This window comes from Oratosquilla oratoria, chromosome 22 (genome assembly GCF_046742065.1).
Source record: "Oratosquilla oratoria isolate Oo_2021 chromosome 22, ASM4674206v1, whole genome shotgun sequence".
NCBI classification, from domain to species: Eukaryota; Metazoa; Arthropoda; class Malacostraca; order Stomatopoda; family Squillidae; genus Oratosquilla; species Oratosquilla oratoria.
In genome coordinates this window covers 20,982,081-21,000,225 of record NC_134798.1, presented here as the reverse complement: position 1 = coordinate 21,000,225, position 18,145 = coordinate 20,982,081, and the positions used below count along the sequence as shown (strand labels likewise).

The following is an 18,145-nucleotide window of genomic DNA, read 5'->3' as shown; positions in this document are numbered from 1 at the left end:
TATAATTTCCTTTTTCTTTTTTATGGTGTCTGGCTTCTCTGTGCTTGTGGTTGTATTTTTTCTGTAGCCCTTTGGAGTCTAACTTTTGCTTGCCTTTTTGAATGGTTGCTTGAATTTCATCCACTTATCTTTGTATTGATGGGAACTGGTGTCAAAGGTGTGTACATTTTCTCCACATCCACTGTATTTTTGCCAATGTATGTTTTGTTACATACACATTTAATAAAGGTTAAAACCTGAGTTTCTGAATTTTTTTTCTTATTCCTCACAAATTAGAGAGACCTCCATTCAAGAAGGTAGTGCTATACAGGCACCTGATGGTTTGGTCTGCTCCCAGGCATCCTAGGTCAAACTGCTGACCTAGCATTCCTTTGTATACCAGCAGTAATGTTTAGTCTTAATTATAAACATTGTGTATTTTTCTTAGTTGTGACTGAAGGTTTATATAATATTAGTAAATGTGTGTGGTTCTGTTGGATGGTCAAATATGCACATATATATTTTCATTGGAATATAGTGGGTTGGTTTATAATTGGTGATATCGGGCATCTACCCTGATTGTCTTTCTATCATGAAAGTTGCAAGCGATGAATTCTTTCCCATGCATGTACATGTGATGGTATGACCATCTTGCAGGGGTGTATTAGGTTTGATGCAACCCATATATATTCCTTGTATGGGTACACCAATTTGCTTTTTTGTAGTTTGATTTTTTCTTTTGCATACAGGTTTTATTTCCTCTTCTAGTTCTGTGTAAACCTTATTTAGAAAGTGGTCTGATGGGGGTCATTTATGATTTACTATGAAGGGAGGGTGAGCATGTTGTGTAAAGGGATTTTGCTTGTTGGTCATGCTGAGGAGGTAGTATGGTGGAGTACTGAAGTTTATCATGTTTAGGCTGAGGAGTTTAGTATTTTGTCTTCTTTAGTCTGCAGTTTGTGTTAATCCAAATTGGGTGATGTCCATTCATATCACCAGATAATATGTGGTTTTTATATGAATTGAGTGGTTGGAGTTGGGGAATGTAACCTCAGTGAAAGTCAACAAGAAAATAGATATACATACATACATATACCAATGGCTTTTTCCCCCTTACAAGAGAGGTAGCTAAAAGACAAAGGCATAAAATCCACTCCCATCAATTCCATCTCCACATACTCCATTCCCCTTCACCCCCTCCCTCCCTCTTACCTTGGCTCCTCCTGGATGATAGGTCATCCCTGCGTCTCGCCCACTGCCCTGGGTTAGAAGCAATGTAGCAAAACACAGCACATCCATAGCAAGACTTCATTTAATTGGTGCCCCCCCCCCCACCCTCTCCATCCCCTCATGCAGAAAAATAGAAGACCGGGAGAAATCCCTTTCAGCAATGTCAAAATATCATTCACACATACTCCCTTACTCCCATCCCCAACCCACTCCTATGCACCACATCATCATCCATACACAACTGTTCTCCACCCACTCCTATCTTCTGTCTTCTCTTCCTCAACAGACATCCTCCTTCCCAATGCCCCTTTTACCCCATCTATCCATCTCATTCTTGGTCGCCCCTTTATGTTCACTCTTTCCACCTCTGCTTTCCACATCTCTTTTTCTAATCTTCTTTCATTCTTTTCATGTGTCCAAATCATCCCAATGCTCTTTCATCAACCCGATCTCCCAACTCCCATTCCACCCCCACTCTCCTCCTCACTACATTTCTCACTCTATCCAACCTAGTAACCCCTACCATACTTCTCAGGCATTTCATCTCGAGCTTAAGGAACAAAATGTTGTGAGAAGAAACAAGAAACATAGAGAATGAATATTAATGTACAACAAAACTGACTTTGTAAAAGTTAGAAAAAAAAAATCAAAATGCTAGTTGGGAAAAATTTGCAAATGATGAAACGAAGATGGAAGAGAAATGAATTTTTTTTTTAAAGAAATATATAAGGAGGGAACAGATAAACATGTGCCCAAACAGAAACAGAAAAGGGTGTACATAAAGTGCTGGTATAATAAAAATGTAGCGATGCTAAAGTTAGAAGAGACAAAGCTTGGAAAAGATGGAAAAGAAACAAAAAAGTGACTAAATGGCAAACATATATCAAACTGATAAATGAATATGTAGACATACGCAGAGAGGAAAAAATAAATTATGAAAAAGATATAGTAGACACTGCAAAGACCAACCTAAGCTGTTTTACAGATATGTAAATGATAAACTAAAAGACAAACATGAAATAGTGAAACTGCGTGAAGGAAATAGAATACATAGAAGATGTAGAAATGGCTGAAGTAATGACCAGACACTTTAAGTCTGTATTTACAGTTGGAAGCTTACAAATGAGGGATGATGGACACCAAGAAAGGTCCACCAAAATGAAAGAAATTACGGTGACACAGAAAGAAATAAGGGACCAAATAAAGAAACTTGATGTCAGAAAGTCACATGGGCCAGATGGAATAGTGAACTGGATATTAAAACAATGTGTAGATGAACTCACAGGTAAAATACACAAGATAATTGACTTTTCACTCAAAGAAAGAAAAGTACCACAAGATTGGAAAATTTCAAATATTGTACCAATATATAAGGGAGGAGATAAAGAAAATCCAACAAAGTATAGACCAGTATCCCTTACAAGCACAATTGTAAAAATATGCAAAAGAGTTATGAAAAATAAATGGACTAAACACTTGGAAGAGAACAAAATACTAAACCCCTAGCAATTCGGATTTACAAGTGGAAGATCATGTACTACAAACTTAATATGCATTTACTCAAGATTGGTAAAAATAATACAAGAGATGGTTGGGCAGACTGTGCCTTCCTGGACTTACAAAAGGCTTTTGACAAAGTACCACACAGAAACCTAATAAGAAAAATTGAAACAGTAAGTGGAATACAGGGAAAATTTTTGGAATGGATGAAAGACTTCTTGAATGTAAGAAAAATGAGTGTGGTACTTAGAGAAAAGAACTCAAATTGGGTAAATATGATAAGTGGAGTCCCCCAAGGCTTTGTATTGGCTCCGATGATGTTTGCTGTTTATATAAACGATATGGATGAAGGAATCAAATGTTATATAAACTTCTTTGCAAATGATGCAAAATTATTGAAGAGAGTAAGTACAGAAGAAGATTGCAAATCCTTTCAAGAAGACCTGGACAAAGTCTGGAAATGGAGTATAAAGAACAAAGTGAATTTCAACATTAAGAAAGGTAGTATAATGGAATTTGGAAAAAGTAAAAATAGAATATCTGGTCAATACAAAATTGGTACAAAGGAAGTTACAAAAGTAAGCTCAGAAAGGGACCTAGGAGTGATTATCCCAAATGACATGACACCAGGCAAACATGTAAACAAAATAGTTGGAGAAACATATAATCACAATATAATCAATGAAAGTGGCCTTTGACTACATGGACGAGGAAATGGTAAAGAAAATACTAGTTACACTGATAAGACCAAAATTAGAATATGCAGTGTCACTATGGACTCCTAGTACCAAAAAAAAAAAAAAAACTAGAAAGAATCCAAAGAGCATTGACAAGGATGGCGCCAACACTTAGCAAGTTGATATACGAACAAAGATTGGACAAACTAAACTTATTTACTCTGGAACAAAGAAGAGAAAGAGGCAATTTGATAACCATCTACAGAATTATGAAAGGGATGGAAATCCTCAATAGGGAGAACCTACTTAAATGGGACAGAAGAAATACAAGAGGACAAGAGAAGAAACTTAAGACAGTTACAGAAGAGATCTGAAAAAGAACAGCATTCCACACAGTAATAGATACATGGAACAAATTGAAAGAGAAAACAGTGAGTGCTAAATCTATACATGATTTTAAGAAAGAACTGGATGCGGAAATATACAACTGCAGGTCACTAAGAGCATAGCTCTTCTCCCACAAAATACAACTAGGTAAATACATTCAAATTCCTCTCTTACTCTCTTGTGTTCCATGTTTGCCCTATACAGTGCTGTTAGCAAAATCACTCCTTCATACAATCTCCTCTTAGCATCCATTCCCAAATGTGTATTTATCATTACAATTTTTAATCCCCCAAGGCATGTACATGCTTCTCTCAATCTACATTATACCTCCACTTCCACTACTCCCTTTCCTGCTACTTTCACACCCAAGTATTTAAAGCTATCCACTTCCTCCAGTCTCTCTTGCTTAATACTTGCTTCCAATTTTTTGCCACTTTCTTCCCTTGTACACCTTACATTTTCCCACATTTATTTTCAGTTTCCTCCTTTTGCACACCTTCCCAAACTCTGTCACTAACTTCCTTAATCCCTCCTCTCATCATGCCACAAGTGCAGTGTCATCAGCAAACAACTGCCTTATCTCCCATTTTTCTACATTTACTTTAACTATCTCCAATCCCCGTCCTATTACCCTTGTGTTTACCTCTCACACCACCCCATCCATATATAAATTGAACAGCCAAGGCGACATAACACATCCCTGGCAAAGTCCCACCTTTACCTCAAACTACTCAAAATCTCCATTTCTAATTCTAACAAAGGCTTTACTATTGTAAAAAATCTTGACTGCTCTTAACAGCTTTCCTCGTATCTTATATATCTGCAATACCTCCCACAGTACCTTCCTGATTACCCTGTCATAAGCCTTTTCCAAATCCATGAAGACCCCCCCAAAAAAAAAACACCCTTACCTTTTCCTAAAGCTTTCTCACATATCTGCCTTACCACAAAAATCTGATCCATGCAACCCCTAACTGTCGTAAACCCACATTGATCTTCACCAGTTACTCTGTTCTTCTCCAAATCCTCTCAATAAGTCTTCCAAACTACACTCAAGAAACTGATCCCTCTGAAACTACTACATTCACACTTATCCCATTTTCCCTTGTAAAGCAGAACTATATAGGCACTCCTCCAGTCCTCAGGCACTCTACCTTCTTTTAGACAAACATTAAAGAACCTCACCAGCCAGTCCACCATCACTGTACCTCCCTTTTTTAGACACTCCACATGACACCCATCCAACCCAGGTGGCTTACCTGTTCTCATCATTTTAATAACTGCTTTCACCTCATCCTAACTTATTACTCCATTTTCCTCATTCATCACTCATTTTCTTTGTGCTTCCCTTTACAACAGTCTTTCCCTCCCTATCCTTCACATGTAGCAACACCCAAAAATAATCTGCCCATGTTCCTCTTACTGCCTTCTCTTCCATTATCATCTCTCCATTTGCACCTTTACTTTTCTCTTCTCTACTTGCTTTGCCTCGTCTTTTATCATACTCTTACTCCATTTCATATCTGCTCTCCTCTTTGCCTCCTCCATCTTATGCTTTACTTTTCTTTGTACCTCTCATTTGATTCTCCCGTCCTATTTTGTAACCAATCTGTGAATGCTCGTTTCTCTTCTACAACCTTCTTTGCTTCCTCATCCCGCCACTCACTACCTGTCCTCCTTGTTCCACACAACTTTGCACACCTTATGACTACCTCCTTGAACTATCCCCATTCCTCTACTCCAAGTTCTACACTATCCTTCACCCCCACTCTTCTCCCAGCTTCCTCTTGTACTCCTCCTTTTCTTTCTCATTTAAGCATTTAACTCTAAACACCTTACCCTCTGTCCTTTTCCTCTTTATCTATCCACCATTCTCAACTTACCTTCCACCTAAAAATTATCTGATATTCCCCCTACTCTCTCTCCCTAAACCCACTATGTACTCATTTAAAACTATCCAAAAAGCCTCCCTTTCATCTACACTCTTCTCACTACCAGTTTTACCTTCATCCACATTAACCTTGAAGAAACCTTCCATTCCACACTTGTACCTATCTTTTGATTTACTAGTATAGCCGCCCTGTCTCTCCCTCATCATCTCTTCACTCCTGAGACCCTCCCAACTACACTTCCAAATTGAAACTCGCCCCTCCCTTTCAACTTAGTTTCTTTCACTGCCAACACATCCAGGAAATAGATATCCCCCTTATGATAGAAATAATTGTAACACGGAAGGAAATCAGCGACCAAATCAAAACCCTTGACATCAGAAAATCACATGGTCCAGACAGAATTGCAAATTGGATATTAAAAGAATGCATGGAAGAATTAACAGATAGAATATACAATATAATTAAATTCTCACTTAAAGAAGGAAAAGTGCCACAGGACTGGAAGAATGCAAACATTGTACCGATTTATAAGGGAGGAAACAAGGAAAACCCATCAAATTACTGACTGGTCTCCCTGACAAGCACAGTAGCAAAAATTTGTGAAAAGGTCGTCAAAAATAGATGAGTTAAACATTTGGAAGAAAAAACTACTGAAACCAAATCAATTTGGATTCAGACAAGGAAGATCATGTACAACAAACTTGATCTGCTTCTACTCAAGATTAATAGACAAAAGGCATTTGATAAGATACCACACAAGAAACTAATAAGGAAGATAGAGTCTATAGGTGGCATCAGAGGAAAATTATTGGAATGGATGAAAGACTTCCTGACTGGGAGGAAAATGAGAGTAGTAATTAGAAATAAATTCTTAAATTGGGGGAGAAATGAAAAGTGGTGTTCCGCAGGGATCAGTACTGGCCCTGATCATGTTTGCCATATACATAAATGATATGGGTGAAGGAGTAGAGTGTTATATGAATTTCTTTGCAGCTGACGCAAAAATACCAAAGTAAAAACTGAGGAGGATTGCAACTCATTACAACAAGAGTTGGACAAGATCTGGAAATGGACTCAAAAGTGGGAAGTGAAATTCAATATCAAGAAATGTAGTATAATGGAATTTGGAAAAAGTAAAAACAGAATATCGAGAGATAAAATTGGTGAAGAAGAGGTAAAAAAAGTACATACATATACCAAAGGCTTATTCCCCCTTACATGGGGTGTAGCCAAAAAGAAAAAGGCATAGAAATCACTCCCACCCATTCCATTCCCTACATATTCCACTCCCCTCCACCCTCCTCCCTCCCTCTTATCTTGGCACCTCCTGGATGACAGGTCATCCCTGCATCCTGTCCACTGCCCTGGGTCAGAAGCAGTGTCGCAAGACACAGCACATCCACAGCAAGGCCGCTTCATGAATTCTGTAACCTCCGTCTCCGTCACCTCATGCAAAAAAGTAGACTCAGAAAAAGACCTTGAAGTGATGATCAGCAAAGACTTGACACTGGATAAGCATATTAATAAAATAGAGCAACCTACAATTTATTGAGATCAATAAAAGTGGCATTTGCCTATTTGGACAAGGAAATGATCAAAAAATATTTACACTAATAAGACCAAAACTTGAGGACACAGCAACACTATGGTCACCCAGTACCAAGAAGAATATAAAAAAAAAATTAGAAAGAATACAAAGAGCAACAACAAAATTGGCACCAACTCTTTCCAAAATGACATATGAACAAAGACTGTCCAAATTAGAATGACCAACTCTGGAACAAAGAAGGGAAAGAGGAGACCTACTATCTATAGAATTATTAGAGGAATGGAAATCTTAGATAAGAATGATTTATTGAAATGGGACAAAGGAAAAACAAGAGGACACGGAAAGAAACTAAAAAAAGATAATTACAGAAGAGATCTGAAAAAAAAAAATATATAGCTTCCCACACAGTGATAGATACTTGGAACAAATTAGACAAAGAAACAGTGTATGCAAACACTATTCAAGATTTTAAGAAAGAACTTGATGCTGAAAGATACAAAGACAGGTCACCATGAGCATATCCCCCTTCCTGTATAATACAACTAGGTAAATACATACTGCCTATCTCTTCCCTTTGAACTCTCATTTGTACCACGTCCACACACATTAAAAGAACCCAAACCTTAGGGTTCTGGTGGAATAATTCTCAGACCCAGTTATGCACCCCCTCCTTTTATATATATATATATATATATATATTTATAAACTTCACAAGGACTCAAACCTTTGCCAGAGCGACTGCTTATTCTGAAACAAAGGTGATGGCATCGAGCCACCCAGGTCATACAAAAGGAACCACCCGATTCTTGACCTGGAGGTTCCCAGATAGTACTAGGGTAGCTTGGTTTCTATTCCAATTTCATTGAGTCTTTATTATGGTGAGCTATCCAACAAGTTGTGTGTCATTTTGACAAATGGAAATAACTCCACTGCAAGGACTCAAACCTTTGCTGTAGTGACTGCTTATTCTGAAACAAAGGTGATATCATCGAGCCACCCAGGCCATACAAAAGGAACCACCTGATTCATGACCTGAAGGTTCCCCGACGGTACCAGGGCAGCTCGGTCTCTATTCTAATTTCATCACGTCTTTATTATGGCAAGTTTATTTCCATTTGTCAAAATGACACACAACTTGTCGGATAGCTCGCCATAGTACTCGATGAAATTAGAATAGAGACCGAGCTGCCCTAGTACCGTCAGGGAACCTCCAGGATGAGAATCGGGTGGTTCCTTTTGTACGGCCTGGGTAGCTCGATGCTATCACCTTTGTTTCAGAATAAGCAGTCATTACAGCAAAGGTTCAAGTCCTTGCGGTGGAGTTCATTTCCATCTGTCAAAAGGGCAGATGTGGAGGGAGTGAACATGAGGGGACGTCCTAAGATGAGGTGGATGGATGGGGTGAAGGGGGCTTTGGGGAAGAGGGGAATGTCTGTTGAGGAAGGATGGGAGAGGACAGAAGACAGGGGTGAATGGAGAATGGTTGTATATGGATGATGTTGTGATTGCATGAGGTGGAATGGGCAGGGGGATGGGGGGGGTGAGGTAGTATGTGTGAGCAAAATTTGACGCAGCCCGAAGGGATTTCTCTCCGTCCTCTCCTTTTATGCAATGAGGGGACAGAGAGGGAGGGTCGCTGATTTAATGAAGCGGCCTTGCTGTGGATGTGCTGTGTCTTGCGACACTGCTTCTGACCCAGGGCAGTGGACAAGGTGCAGGGATGACCTGTCATCCAGGAGGTGCTCAGATAAGAGGGAGGGTGGAGGGGTGTGGAGTGTATTCAGGGATGGAATGGGTGGGAATGATTTTATGCCTTTCCCTTTTTGGCTACCTCCCTTGTAAGGGGGAAAAAGCCTTGGTATATGTATGTATATATATATATATATATATATAATGATGTATGTATGTATAAAAGTGGTACAGGACAGTGTTAAGAGTAGGGGGACAACATAAAGGAGGGATAGTTGCAGTATAATAAAATATCATCATTTCTCTATGAATAGAGATTTCCTCTATCACAGACAAAATGATGTGTGGCTGTGGTCCATAGGGGCACCCCATATAGACCCTAAAGTATCAACTGCATGCTACTGAGCAGCTTTTAACCCCACCAATAACATGCTGCCAATACCCCAGATGGGGTATGGGCTTTGAACAGCAGGAGGAAATAATTTTACTCATAATCCATGTACAGTTATTGAGAACTACATTAAACTACACTTTCTTTGGATGATTCCCAAAGGTCAACAGATCATACACAGGCAACAAACAATAGAAAATAATGCATTCAGAATAATAATGGGATGCATCAAAACCACCTCAGTAAAGCACGTGCATATAGAAACAAGAAACTTCCCTACAGATCATAAAATTATAGGTACACAGTTTTATGCTAGAGCCCTTTACACTACTCGTCCATCTCATTTTGTCACACATGCACAACCAAATGAGTGTAACAAAAAAACTGCATCAGCAGCATATTATTTAAACCCCAACAACCCACCACCTGCACCATATAATACACCCATACAAAAATACATTCACACTGATTGCAATGCAATTTATTCTCTATCCATATTGTGTTCCTCTCTTATTTCTTTCTTTACTTTCCTCAACCTCTCCTGCACTTCTCCCTTACTTCCCAGTTGTCTCTTAGTTTTCTTTTCCCTTTTGTCTCCTTTTCTCCTTCCCTCCTTCTCCCCCTCCTCCTCCTCCCCTCCTCTCTCTGTTCCCTCTCCTCCCCCTCTTCCCTCTCCTCCCCCTCCTTCTCCTTCCCATCCTCCCACTCTCTTCCCACCCTCCCACTCTCTTCCCACCCTCTTTTCTATCTTTTTTCTCACTTTTCTTTGTCTTCTCTCTCTTCTCTCTTTCCTCATTCCACCCTCTTTCCTCCCTCATTCTACCCTCTTTCCTCCCTTATTCCAGCCTCTTTCCTCCCATGCTCCTCCCTCTCCTCCATCTCCTCTCTTTCCTTCCTCATTTTACCCTCTTTCCTCCTCTTTCCTCCCTTATTCCATCCTCTTTCCTCCCTTATTCCATCCTCTTTCCTCCCTTGCTTCTCCCTCTCCTCCATCTCCTCTCCTCCCTCTCCTAACTTTTCCATTCCTCTGGCTCAGTCCTCCCTCTCCTCTTCTCCTCCTCTCTTCTCCCCCTCCTCCTCCTCCTCCTCCTCCTCCTCCTCCTCCTCCTCCTCCTCCTCTGTTCTTCACCTTCTCTACTCCTTTTCTCCTTCTCTCCTTCCTTCCTTCCTTTCCCAACCCTCTCCCCTTCCTTCCCTCCCTTCCCTCCCTTCCCTCCCTTCTGTCCTTTCCCCCTCCTTTCTCCCTCCTTTCTCCCACCTTACTCTCCTTCTACTCTCCTTCTACTCTCCTCCCTTGCTCCTCCTTATTCTCACTTTTCCCACTCCCCTCCCTCTCCTCACTTCTCCCTCTCTCCACCCTCAGACCTCCCACTCTCCTCTCACTCTCTTCCCTTTTGCCTCTATCTTTCATTCTACTCTCCTCCCTTTTTCATCCCATTCTCCTCCCTCTCCTCTCCCATTCTTCTCCCTCTGTCCCCCTCACTTCTCCCCCTCTATTCCTTCTCTCCTTCCTTTCTCCTACTTTCTCTCTTCACCCTCTTCTCTCCCTCTTCGCTCCCTCTTCTACTTCCTCCTTATCTCCTCCCATGCTTCTGTCAGTCTCCAACTCTACCATCATTGATATTATTACGATGTTATTGTTATTGTGTCATTGTTACAATTATTATTGTTATAGTGTCATTGTTGCATTATTGCAGTTATTGTTGATGTTTTAGTATTTATGTATTCCATGAATGGTAACATAGACATGATAATTTTTGTTTCATTCCCACTAGGATGCTTGCCAACACTTGGTCCCCTTGCAGGTGGCAGTAACAACAGCATCGGCAGCAGACACAGCTGCTCTCATGCTTCCCCCAGCTGGCCACCATGTTCCCATGACCCACCGTGGCACTCAGACGGACCTCACGCTTAAACAACTCGAGGAATTACAAAGTCGGGCATCCTCTGATATGGAAGCCAAAAATAGTAGAATTGATAATTTACAATGTGTAAGTTTCTTCCTTCTGCTTGTGTTAATGATGATCACTTACTTTTTTCTTAAAAGAGCACTGGTTATAGTATGAATTATAGTGAAATATGTAGAACAGTTGTTATTGGGTGCTTTGTAACATTACAAGATTGGCAGTTCAAGTAGGTTTCATAAAGTATTCTGCATTCTTACTTTTAGTAAAGGCATTATCAACAGAATTTAGTGTAAATGCAAGATTAGTGTTGATATTAGTTCTCTTGTGTTAAGAGCTCAATGGTAAATAATTAATGTTATCTTGATTTATGTGTATATATATATATATATATATTATACATATGTAAAAGTAGTCACTGACTTACAAGGTTAGGATCTGACTGACCAGTTGAAAGTCAATTTGGTCATAAGTTGGTCTTTATTGCATTACCGCAACCTTTTGATACAATTCTTGCTCAAGATCATATGTGGTTAGGCTAATGTACATACATACACCAAAGGGTCTTTCCCCCTTACAAGGGAGGTAGCCAAAAAACAAAGACATAAAATCCACTCCCACCCATTCCATCCCCACATACTCCACTCCCATTCACCCCCCTCCCTCCCTCTTATCTTGGCTCCTCCTGGATGATGGGTCATCCCTGCATCTCTCCCACTGCCCAGGGTCAGAAGCAGTGTCACAAGACACAGCCAAGGCCGCTTCATTAAATCGGTAACCCCCCTCCCAGTCCCCTCATGTAGAAATGGAGAAGACTGGGAGAAATCCCTTTGGGCTGTGTCAATTTATTTTTCACACATACTCCCTCAAACCCCCTCATCCTCCACCCACTCCCATCATGCATTACAGCATTATCCATACACAACCATTCTCTGTTCACCTCTATCTTCTGTCTTCTCCTGTCCTTCCTCAACAGACATTCCCCTCTTTCCCAATCCCCCTTTTGCCTCATCCATCCATTTCATCCTTGGTCACCCCCTCATGTTCACTACTACCTCTGCCTTCTACACCTCTTTTACTAATCTTTCCTCACACATTCTTTCCATATGTCCAAAACATCCCAATACTCTTTCATCAACCTTTTCTCCCAACTCCCTTTCCATCCCCATTCTCCTTCTCACCTCCTCGTTTTTCAATCTATCCAACTTAGTAACTCCTATCATACTTCTCAGGCACCTCATCTCAACAAATTCAAACTCCTCTCTTCCTCTTTTATGTTCCATGGTTCTGCCCCATACAGTGCTGTCTGCACAGTCACTCCTTCATACAATCTCCTCTTATCATCTATTCCCAAATGTCTATTTCTCCTTACATTTTTTAATCACCCAAGGCATTTATTTGCCTCTCTCAATCCACCTCCACTCCTCCCTTTCCTGCCACATTAGCACCCAAGTATCAAAAGAGCTATCCAATACCTCCAGTCTCTCTCCCTTAATACTTCCAGTCTGCTGCCATTTTCTCCCTTGTACATCTCATCACCTTACTTTTACCCACATTTACCTTCAACTTACTTCTTTCACACACCTTACCAAACTATCACTAACTTCTTCAATCCCTCCTCTAATCATGCTACAAGCTGTCATCAGAAAGCAACAACTGACTTATCCCACTTTTTAAAATTTTCTGTAACTACCTCCAATCCCCAACCCATTACCCTTATATTTACCTCTCACACCACCCCATTCATGTATAAATTGAACAGTCAAGGCAACCTAACACATCCCTGATGAAGTCCCACCTTTACCTGAAACCATTCACTCTCTCCATTTCTGATTCTAACACAAGCGCTACTACTTTTGTAAAAATTCTTGACTGCTCTTAAAGGCTTTCCTCCTATCCCATATATCTGCAATACATCCCACATTGCCTTCTTGTCTACCGTGTCATAAGCCTTTTCCAGATCCATAAAGACCCAATAAACATTCTTACCTTTTCCTAAAGCTTTCTCACATATCTGTTTTACTAAAAAAAAATTATCTATACAATCCCTGCCTGTCCTAAACCCACACTTCCTCTCCTAATCCTCTCAATCAAAACCCTCCCATAAGCCTTCTCAACTACACTAAAGCTAATCCCTCTGAAACTACTACACTCACACTTGTCCCCTTTTCCCTTGTAAAGTGGAACTATACAGGCACCCCTCCAGTCCTCTGGCACTCTACCCTCCATTAAACGTTAAATAACCTCACCAGCCAATCCATCATTGTACCTCCTTTTTTCAGACATTCTGCGTGACATCCATCCAAAGCCTTTTCCAAACCCATAAAGGCCCAAAAAACATCCTTACGTTTTCCTAAAGCTTTCTCACATATCTGGCTTACCACAAAAGTCTGATCTACGCAACCCCCTACCTTGCCCAAACCGACACTTCCTCACCAATCTCCCTCTTTTCCTCTCCTAATCCTCTCTATCAAGACCCTCCCATAAGCCTTCTCTACTAATCCCTCTGAAACTACTACACTCGCACTTGTTCCCTTTTCCCTTGTAAAGTGGAACTATACAGGCATTCCTCCAGTTCTCTGGCACTCTACCCTCTCTTAAACAAACATTGAATAACCTCACCAACCATTCCATCACTGTACCTCATCTTTTTTTCTTTTTTCCACCTCATCTTTCCTTATTTTTCTTCCATTTTCCTCACTCATCATGGCCATTTTCTTAGTATTTCCCACTGCAGCTACCTTTCTTTCACAGTCGTCCTTCACATTTAGCAACTCCCTAAATTACTCTGTCCATCTTCCTCTTACTGACGTCTTCATTAACATCTCTACCTTTTACCTTTTCTTCTCTACTAAATTCGCCTCCTCTACTTCTCTTAATTTCTTAACAAAACATGTTTTTATTACTTTAAAAATTTTCTGTCATACTCTTACCCAATTTCACATCTGCTCTCCTCTCTGCCTCCTTTATCTTATGCTTTGCTTCTCTTTTATTTGTACCTCTCATATGATTCTCTCATCCAATTTTGAAACCAATCTGTGAAAGCACACTTCTCATCTACAACCTTTTTTGCTTCTTCATCCCACCACTCGCAACCCTTCCTTCTATTTCCTCCCATCCTCCTTGTTCCACACACCATCTTTGCACACCTTGTGACTCCCTCCTTAAACCATCCCCATTCCTCCTCCACTCCTAGTTCTACTCTATCCTTCACTCCCTCCCACTCCTCTCTCAGCTTCTCCTTGTACTCCTTCTCCTTTTCTTTCTCATTTAAACAGTTCACTTTAAGCACCTCCCTACCTTCTGTCCTTTTCCTCTTCTGTCTTGTGAGGTACTTTATCAAATGTGTTCTCTCTAGGTTGAGGTACACACAGTCCACCCACCCTCATTTCTCTTAAATTACATCTAGTAAAAGCTTAAAGGTTTGACTCATGACCTTCCAGATCTGAAGCCAGACTGTCGGGATGTTCATCTTTTCAAGATATTTAGTTCATTGATCTTTCATAATCTTTTCACATACTTTCAATATTGTACTGGTAAGTGATACTGGCCTATAATATAATGGTGACTCCTTATTTTCACCCTTGTGAATTGGCACCACATTTGCCTTTTCCAATCAAGCAACACAATGCCTTTTTTCAGTGAACATGTAATAAGACTGTTAATTTTGTCTGGTAGTTGTTCCCTATAATTTTTAAGTATCCAGTTTGAAATTCTGTCAGGTCCTGAAGCTTTTGTCACATCCAGTGATCCCAAGTGATTGGTCACTTTCCTCACTTCTACATGTGTGTGTGTGTTTACCTAATTGTACTAAACAGGAAAGGAGTAATGCTTGTTGGGTCCCATCTCCTAGTCTTCAATTTATCATATGTAGGCACAAATTCATGTACTAACTTGATCAATATCATTGATTCCCATTTATTATATTTAGATTTTAATTCATGTATTGTTCCAGCTTGTGTTTTATCACCTAAGTTCTTCCAAGAATTTATACATCTGTATGGAAAGCTGTTTCTTCACATCCTTTAGACATATAGTCTTCCTTTATTGGTTCTCATGATCTCTTGAAGCCCTCCTATCCTTAATCAAGATATCTCATCTGTCAGTATAGTCTATCCCTTTTAGTGACCTACATACATACAGGAAACAGAAGGAAGGGTAGTGAATGGTGGGATGAGGAAACAAAGAAGGTTGTAGAAGAGAAGAAGCGAGCTTTCACAGATTGGTTACAAAATAGGACGAGGGAGTCATTTGAGAGGTACAAAAAAAAAAAAAAAAGTAAAGCACAAGGTAAAGGAGGCAAAGAGGAGAGCAGATGTGAAATGGGGTAAGAGTATGACAGAAAATTTTGAAAGTAATAAAAAGATGTTTTGGAAAGAAATTAAGAGAGGAAGAGGAGGCAAATCAAGTAGAGAAGAAAAGGTGAAAGGTGCAGATGGAGAGATGATAATGGAAGAAAAGGCAGTAAGGGGAAGATGGGCAGAATATTTTAGGGAGTTGCTTAATGTGAAGGAGGATAGGGAGGGAAAGATAGTTGCAGTGGGAAATGTTAAGAAAATGACTGTGATGAGTGAGGAAAATGGAGGAGAAATAAGGAAGGATGAAGTGAAGGCAGTTGTCAAGATGATGAAAGCAGGTAAGGCACCTGGTCTGGATGGATGCCATGCAGAATGTCTAAAAAAAGGAGTTATAGTGATGGTGGACTGGCTGGTGAGGTTATTTAATGTTTGCTGGAGAGAGGATAGAGTGCCGGAGGACTAGAGGAGTGCCTGTATAGTTCCACTTTACAAGGGAAAAGGGGACAAGTGTGAGTGTAGTAGTTACAGAGGGATCAGCTTGTTAAGTGTGGAAGGCTTATGGGAGGATCTTGATTGAGAGGATTAGGAGAGGAACAGAGGGAGTAATTGGTGAGGAACAGTGTGGATTTAGGACGGGTAGAGGTTGTGTAGATCAGATTTTTGTGGTAAGACGGATATGTGAGAAAGCTATAGGAAAGGGGAAGGATGTTTTTTGGGCTTTTATGGATCTGGAAAAGGCTTACAACAGGGTAGACAGGAAGGCACTATGGGAGGTTTTGCGGATATACGGGATAGGAGGAAAGCTTCTAGGAGCTGTCAAGAGTTTTTACAAGAGTAGTAGAGTATGTGTCAGGATTAGAAATGGAGAGAGTGAGTGGTTCGAGGTAAAGGTGGGAGTTCGTCAGGGATACATTATGTCGCCTTGGCTGTTCAACTTGTACATGGATGGGGTGGTGTGAGAGGTAAATGCAAGGGTAGTGGGTCAGGGATTGGAGATGATTAAAGAAAATGGAAAAAAGTGGGAGGTGAGCCAGCTGTTGTTTGTGGACGACACTGCGCTTGTGGCAGGATTGGAGGAGGGATTGAGGAAGTTAGTGACAGAGTTTGGGAGAGTATGTGAAAGAAAAAGCTGAAGATAGATGTGGGTAAATGTAAGGTGATGAGATGTACAAGGGGTGAAAGTGGCAGCAGATTGGAAGTGAGCATTAAGGGAGAAACATGGAACATGAGAGAGGAAGAGAGGAGGAGTTTGAATGTGTTTGAGATGAGGTGTCTGAGAAGTATGTTGGGGGTTACTAGGCTAGATAGAGTGAGAAATGAGGAGGTGAGGAGGAGAACAGGGGTGGAAAGGGAGTTGGGAGATAGGGTTGATGAAAGAGTATTAGGATGGTTTGGACACATGGAAAGAATGAGTGAAGAAAGACTAGTGAAAGAGGTATGGAAGGCAGATGTGGAGGGAGTGAACATGAGGGGACGTCCTAAGATGAGGTGGATGGATGGGGTGAAGGGGGCTTTGGGGAAGAGGGGAATGTCTGTTGAGGAAGGACGAGAGAGGACAGAAGACGGGTGAATGGAGAATGGTTGTATATGGATGATGTTGTGATGCATGAGGTGGAATGGGTGGGGGGATGGGGGGTGAGGTAGTATGTGTGAGCAAAATTTGACGCAGCCCGAAGGGATTTCTCCCCGTCTTCTCCTTTTATGCATGGGGGGTCGGAGAGGTGGGGTCGCCAATTTAATGAAGCGGCCTTGCTGTGGATGTGCTGTGTCTTGAGTCACTGCTTCTAACCCAGGGCAGTGGACAAGGTGCAGGGATGACCTGTCATCCAGGAGGTGCTAAGATAAGAGGGAGGGTGGAGGGGTGTGGAGTGTATTCAGGGATGGAATGGGTGGGAATGATTTTATGCCCTTTCCTTTTTGGCTACCTCCCTTGTAAGGGGGAAAAACCTTGGTATATGTATGTATGACTGGAGGAAGTGGATAGTTTTAGATACTTGGGTGCAAATGTGGCAGGGAAGGGAGGAGTTGGGGTGGAGGTAGAATGTAGATTAAGAGAGGCAAGTAAATGCCTTGGGGGATTAAAAAGTGTTACGAGAAATAGACATTTGGGAATGGATGCTAAGAGAAGATTGTATGGAGGAGTGATTGTGCAAACAGTACTGTATGGAGCAGAAACATGGAACATAAGAGAGGAAGAGTTTGAATGTGTTTGAGATGAGATGCCTTAGAAGTATGATAGGGGTTACTAGGCTGGATAGAGTGAGAAATGAGGTGAGGAGGAGAACAGGGGTGGAAAGGGAGCTGGGAGATAGGGTTGATGAATGATTATTGGGATGGTTTAGACACATGGAAAGAATGAGTGAAGAAAGACTAGTAATAAAGGTGTGGAAGGAGTGAACATGAGGGGGCGACCAAGGATGAGATGGACAAATTGGGTAAAAGGGGCATTGGGAAAGAGGGTAATGTCTGTTGAGGAATGATGGGAGAGGATAGAAGATAGGGGTGAATGGAGAATGGTTGTGTGGATGATGCTGTGATGCATGATGGGGAGTGGATGGGGGATGGGGGTGAGGGAGTATGTGTGAAAAATAAATTAATGCAGTCCGAAGGGATTTCTCCCCATGTTCTCCAATTCTGCATGAGGGGACG

The 18,145-nt window shown here is 41.0% G+C and overlaps 1 protein-coding gene across 8 annotated transcripts in view; it reads left to right on the top strand.

Annotated features, from left to right (window-relative positions):
* The window catches only part of Tlk (Tousled-like kinase), a 474,415-nt gene that overhangs the window by 206,785 nt on the left and 249,485 nt on the right, over nt 1-18,145 (top strand). For all 8 annotated transcript variants that reach the window (XM_076205681.1, XM_076205685.1, XM_076205686.1 and 5 more), the window contains exon 5: nt 11,070-11,285. In XM_076205681.1, coding sequence (XP_076061796.1) covers nt 11,070-11,285 — 216 coding nt within the window. The remainder of the gene's footprint in view (nt 1-11,069; nt 11,286-18,145) is intronic.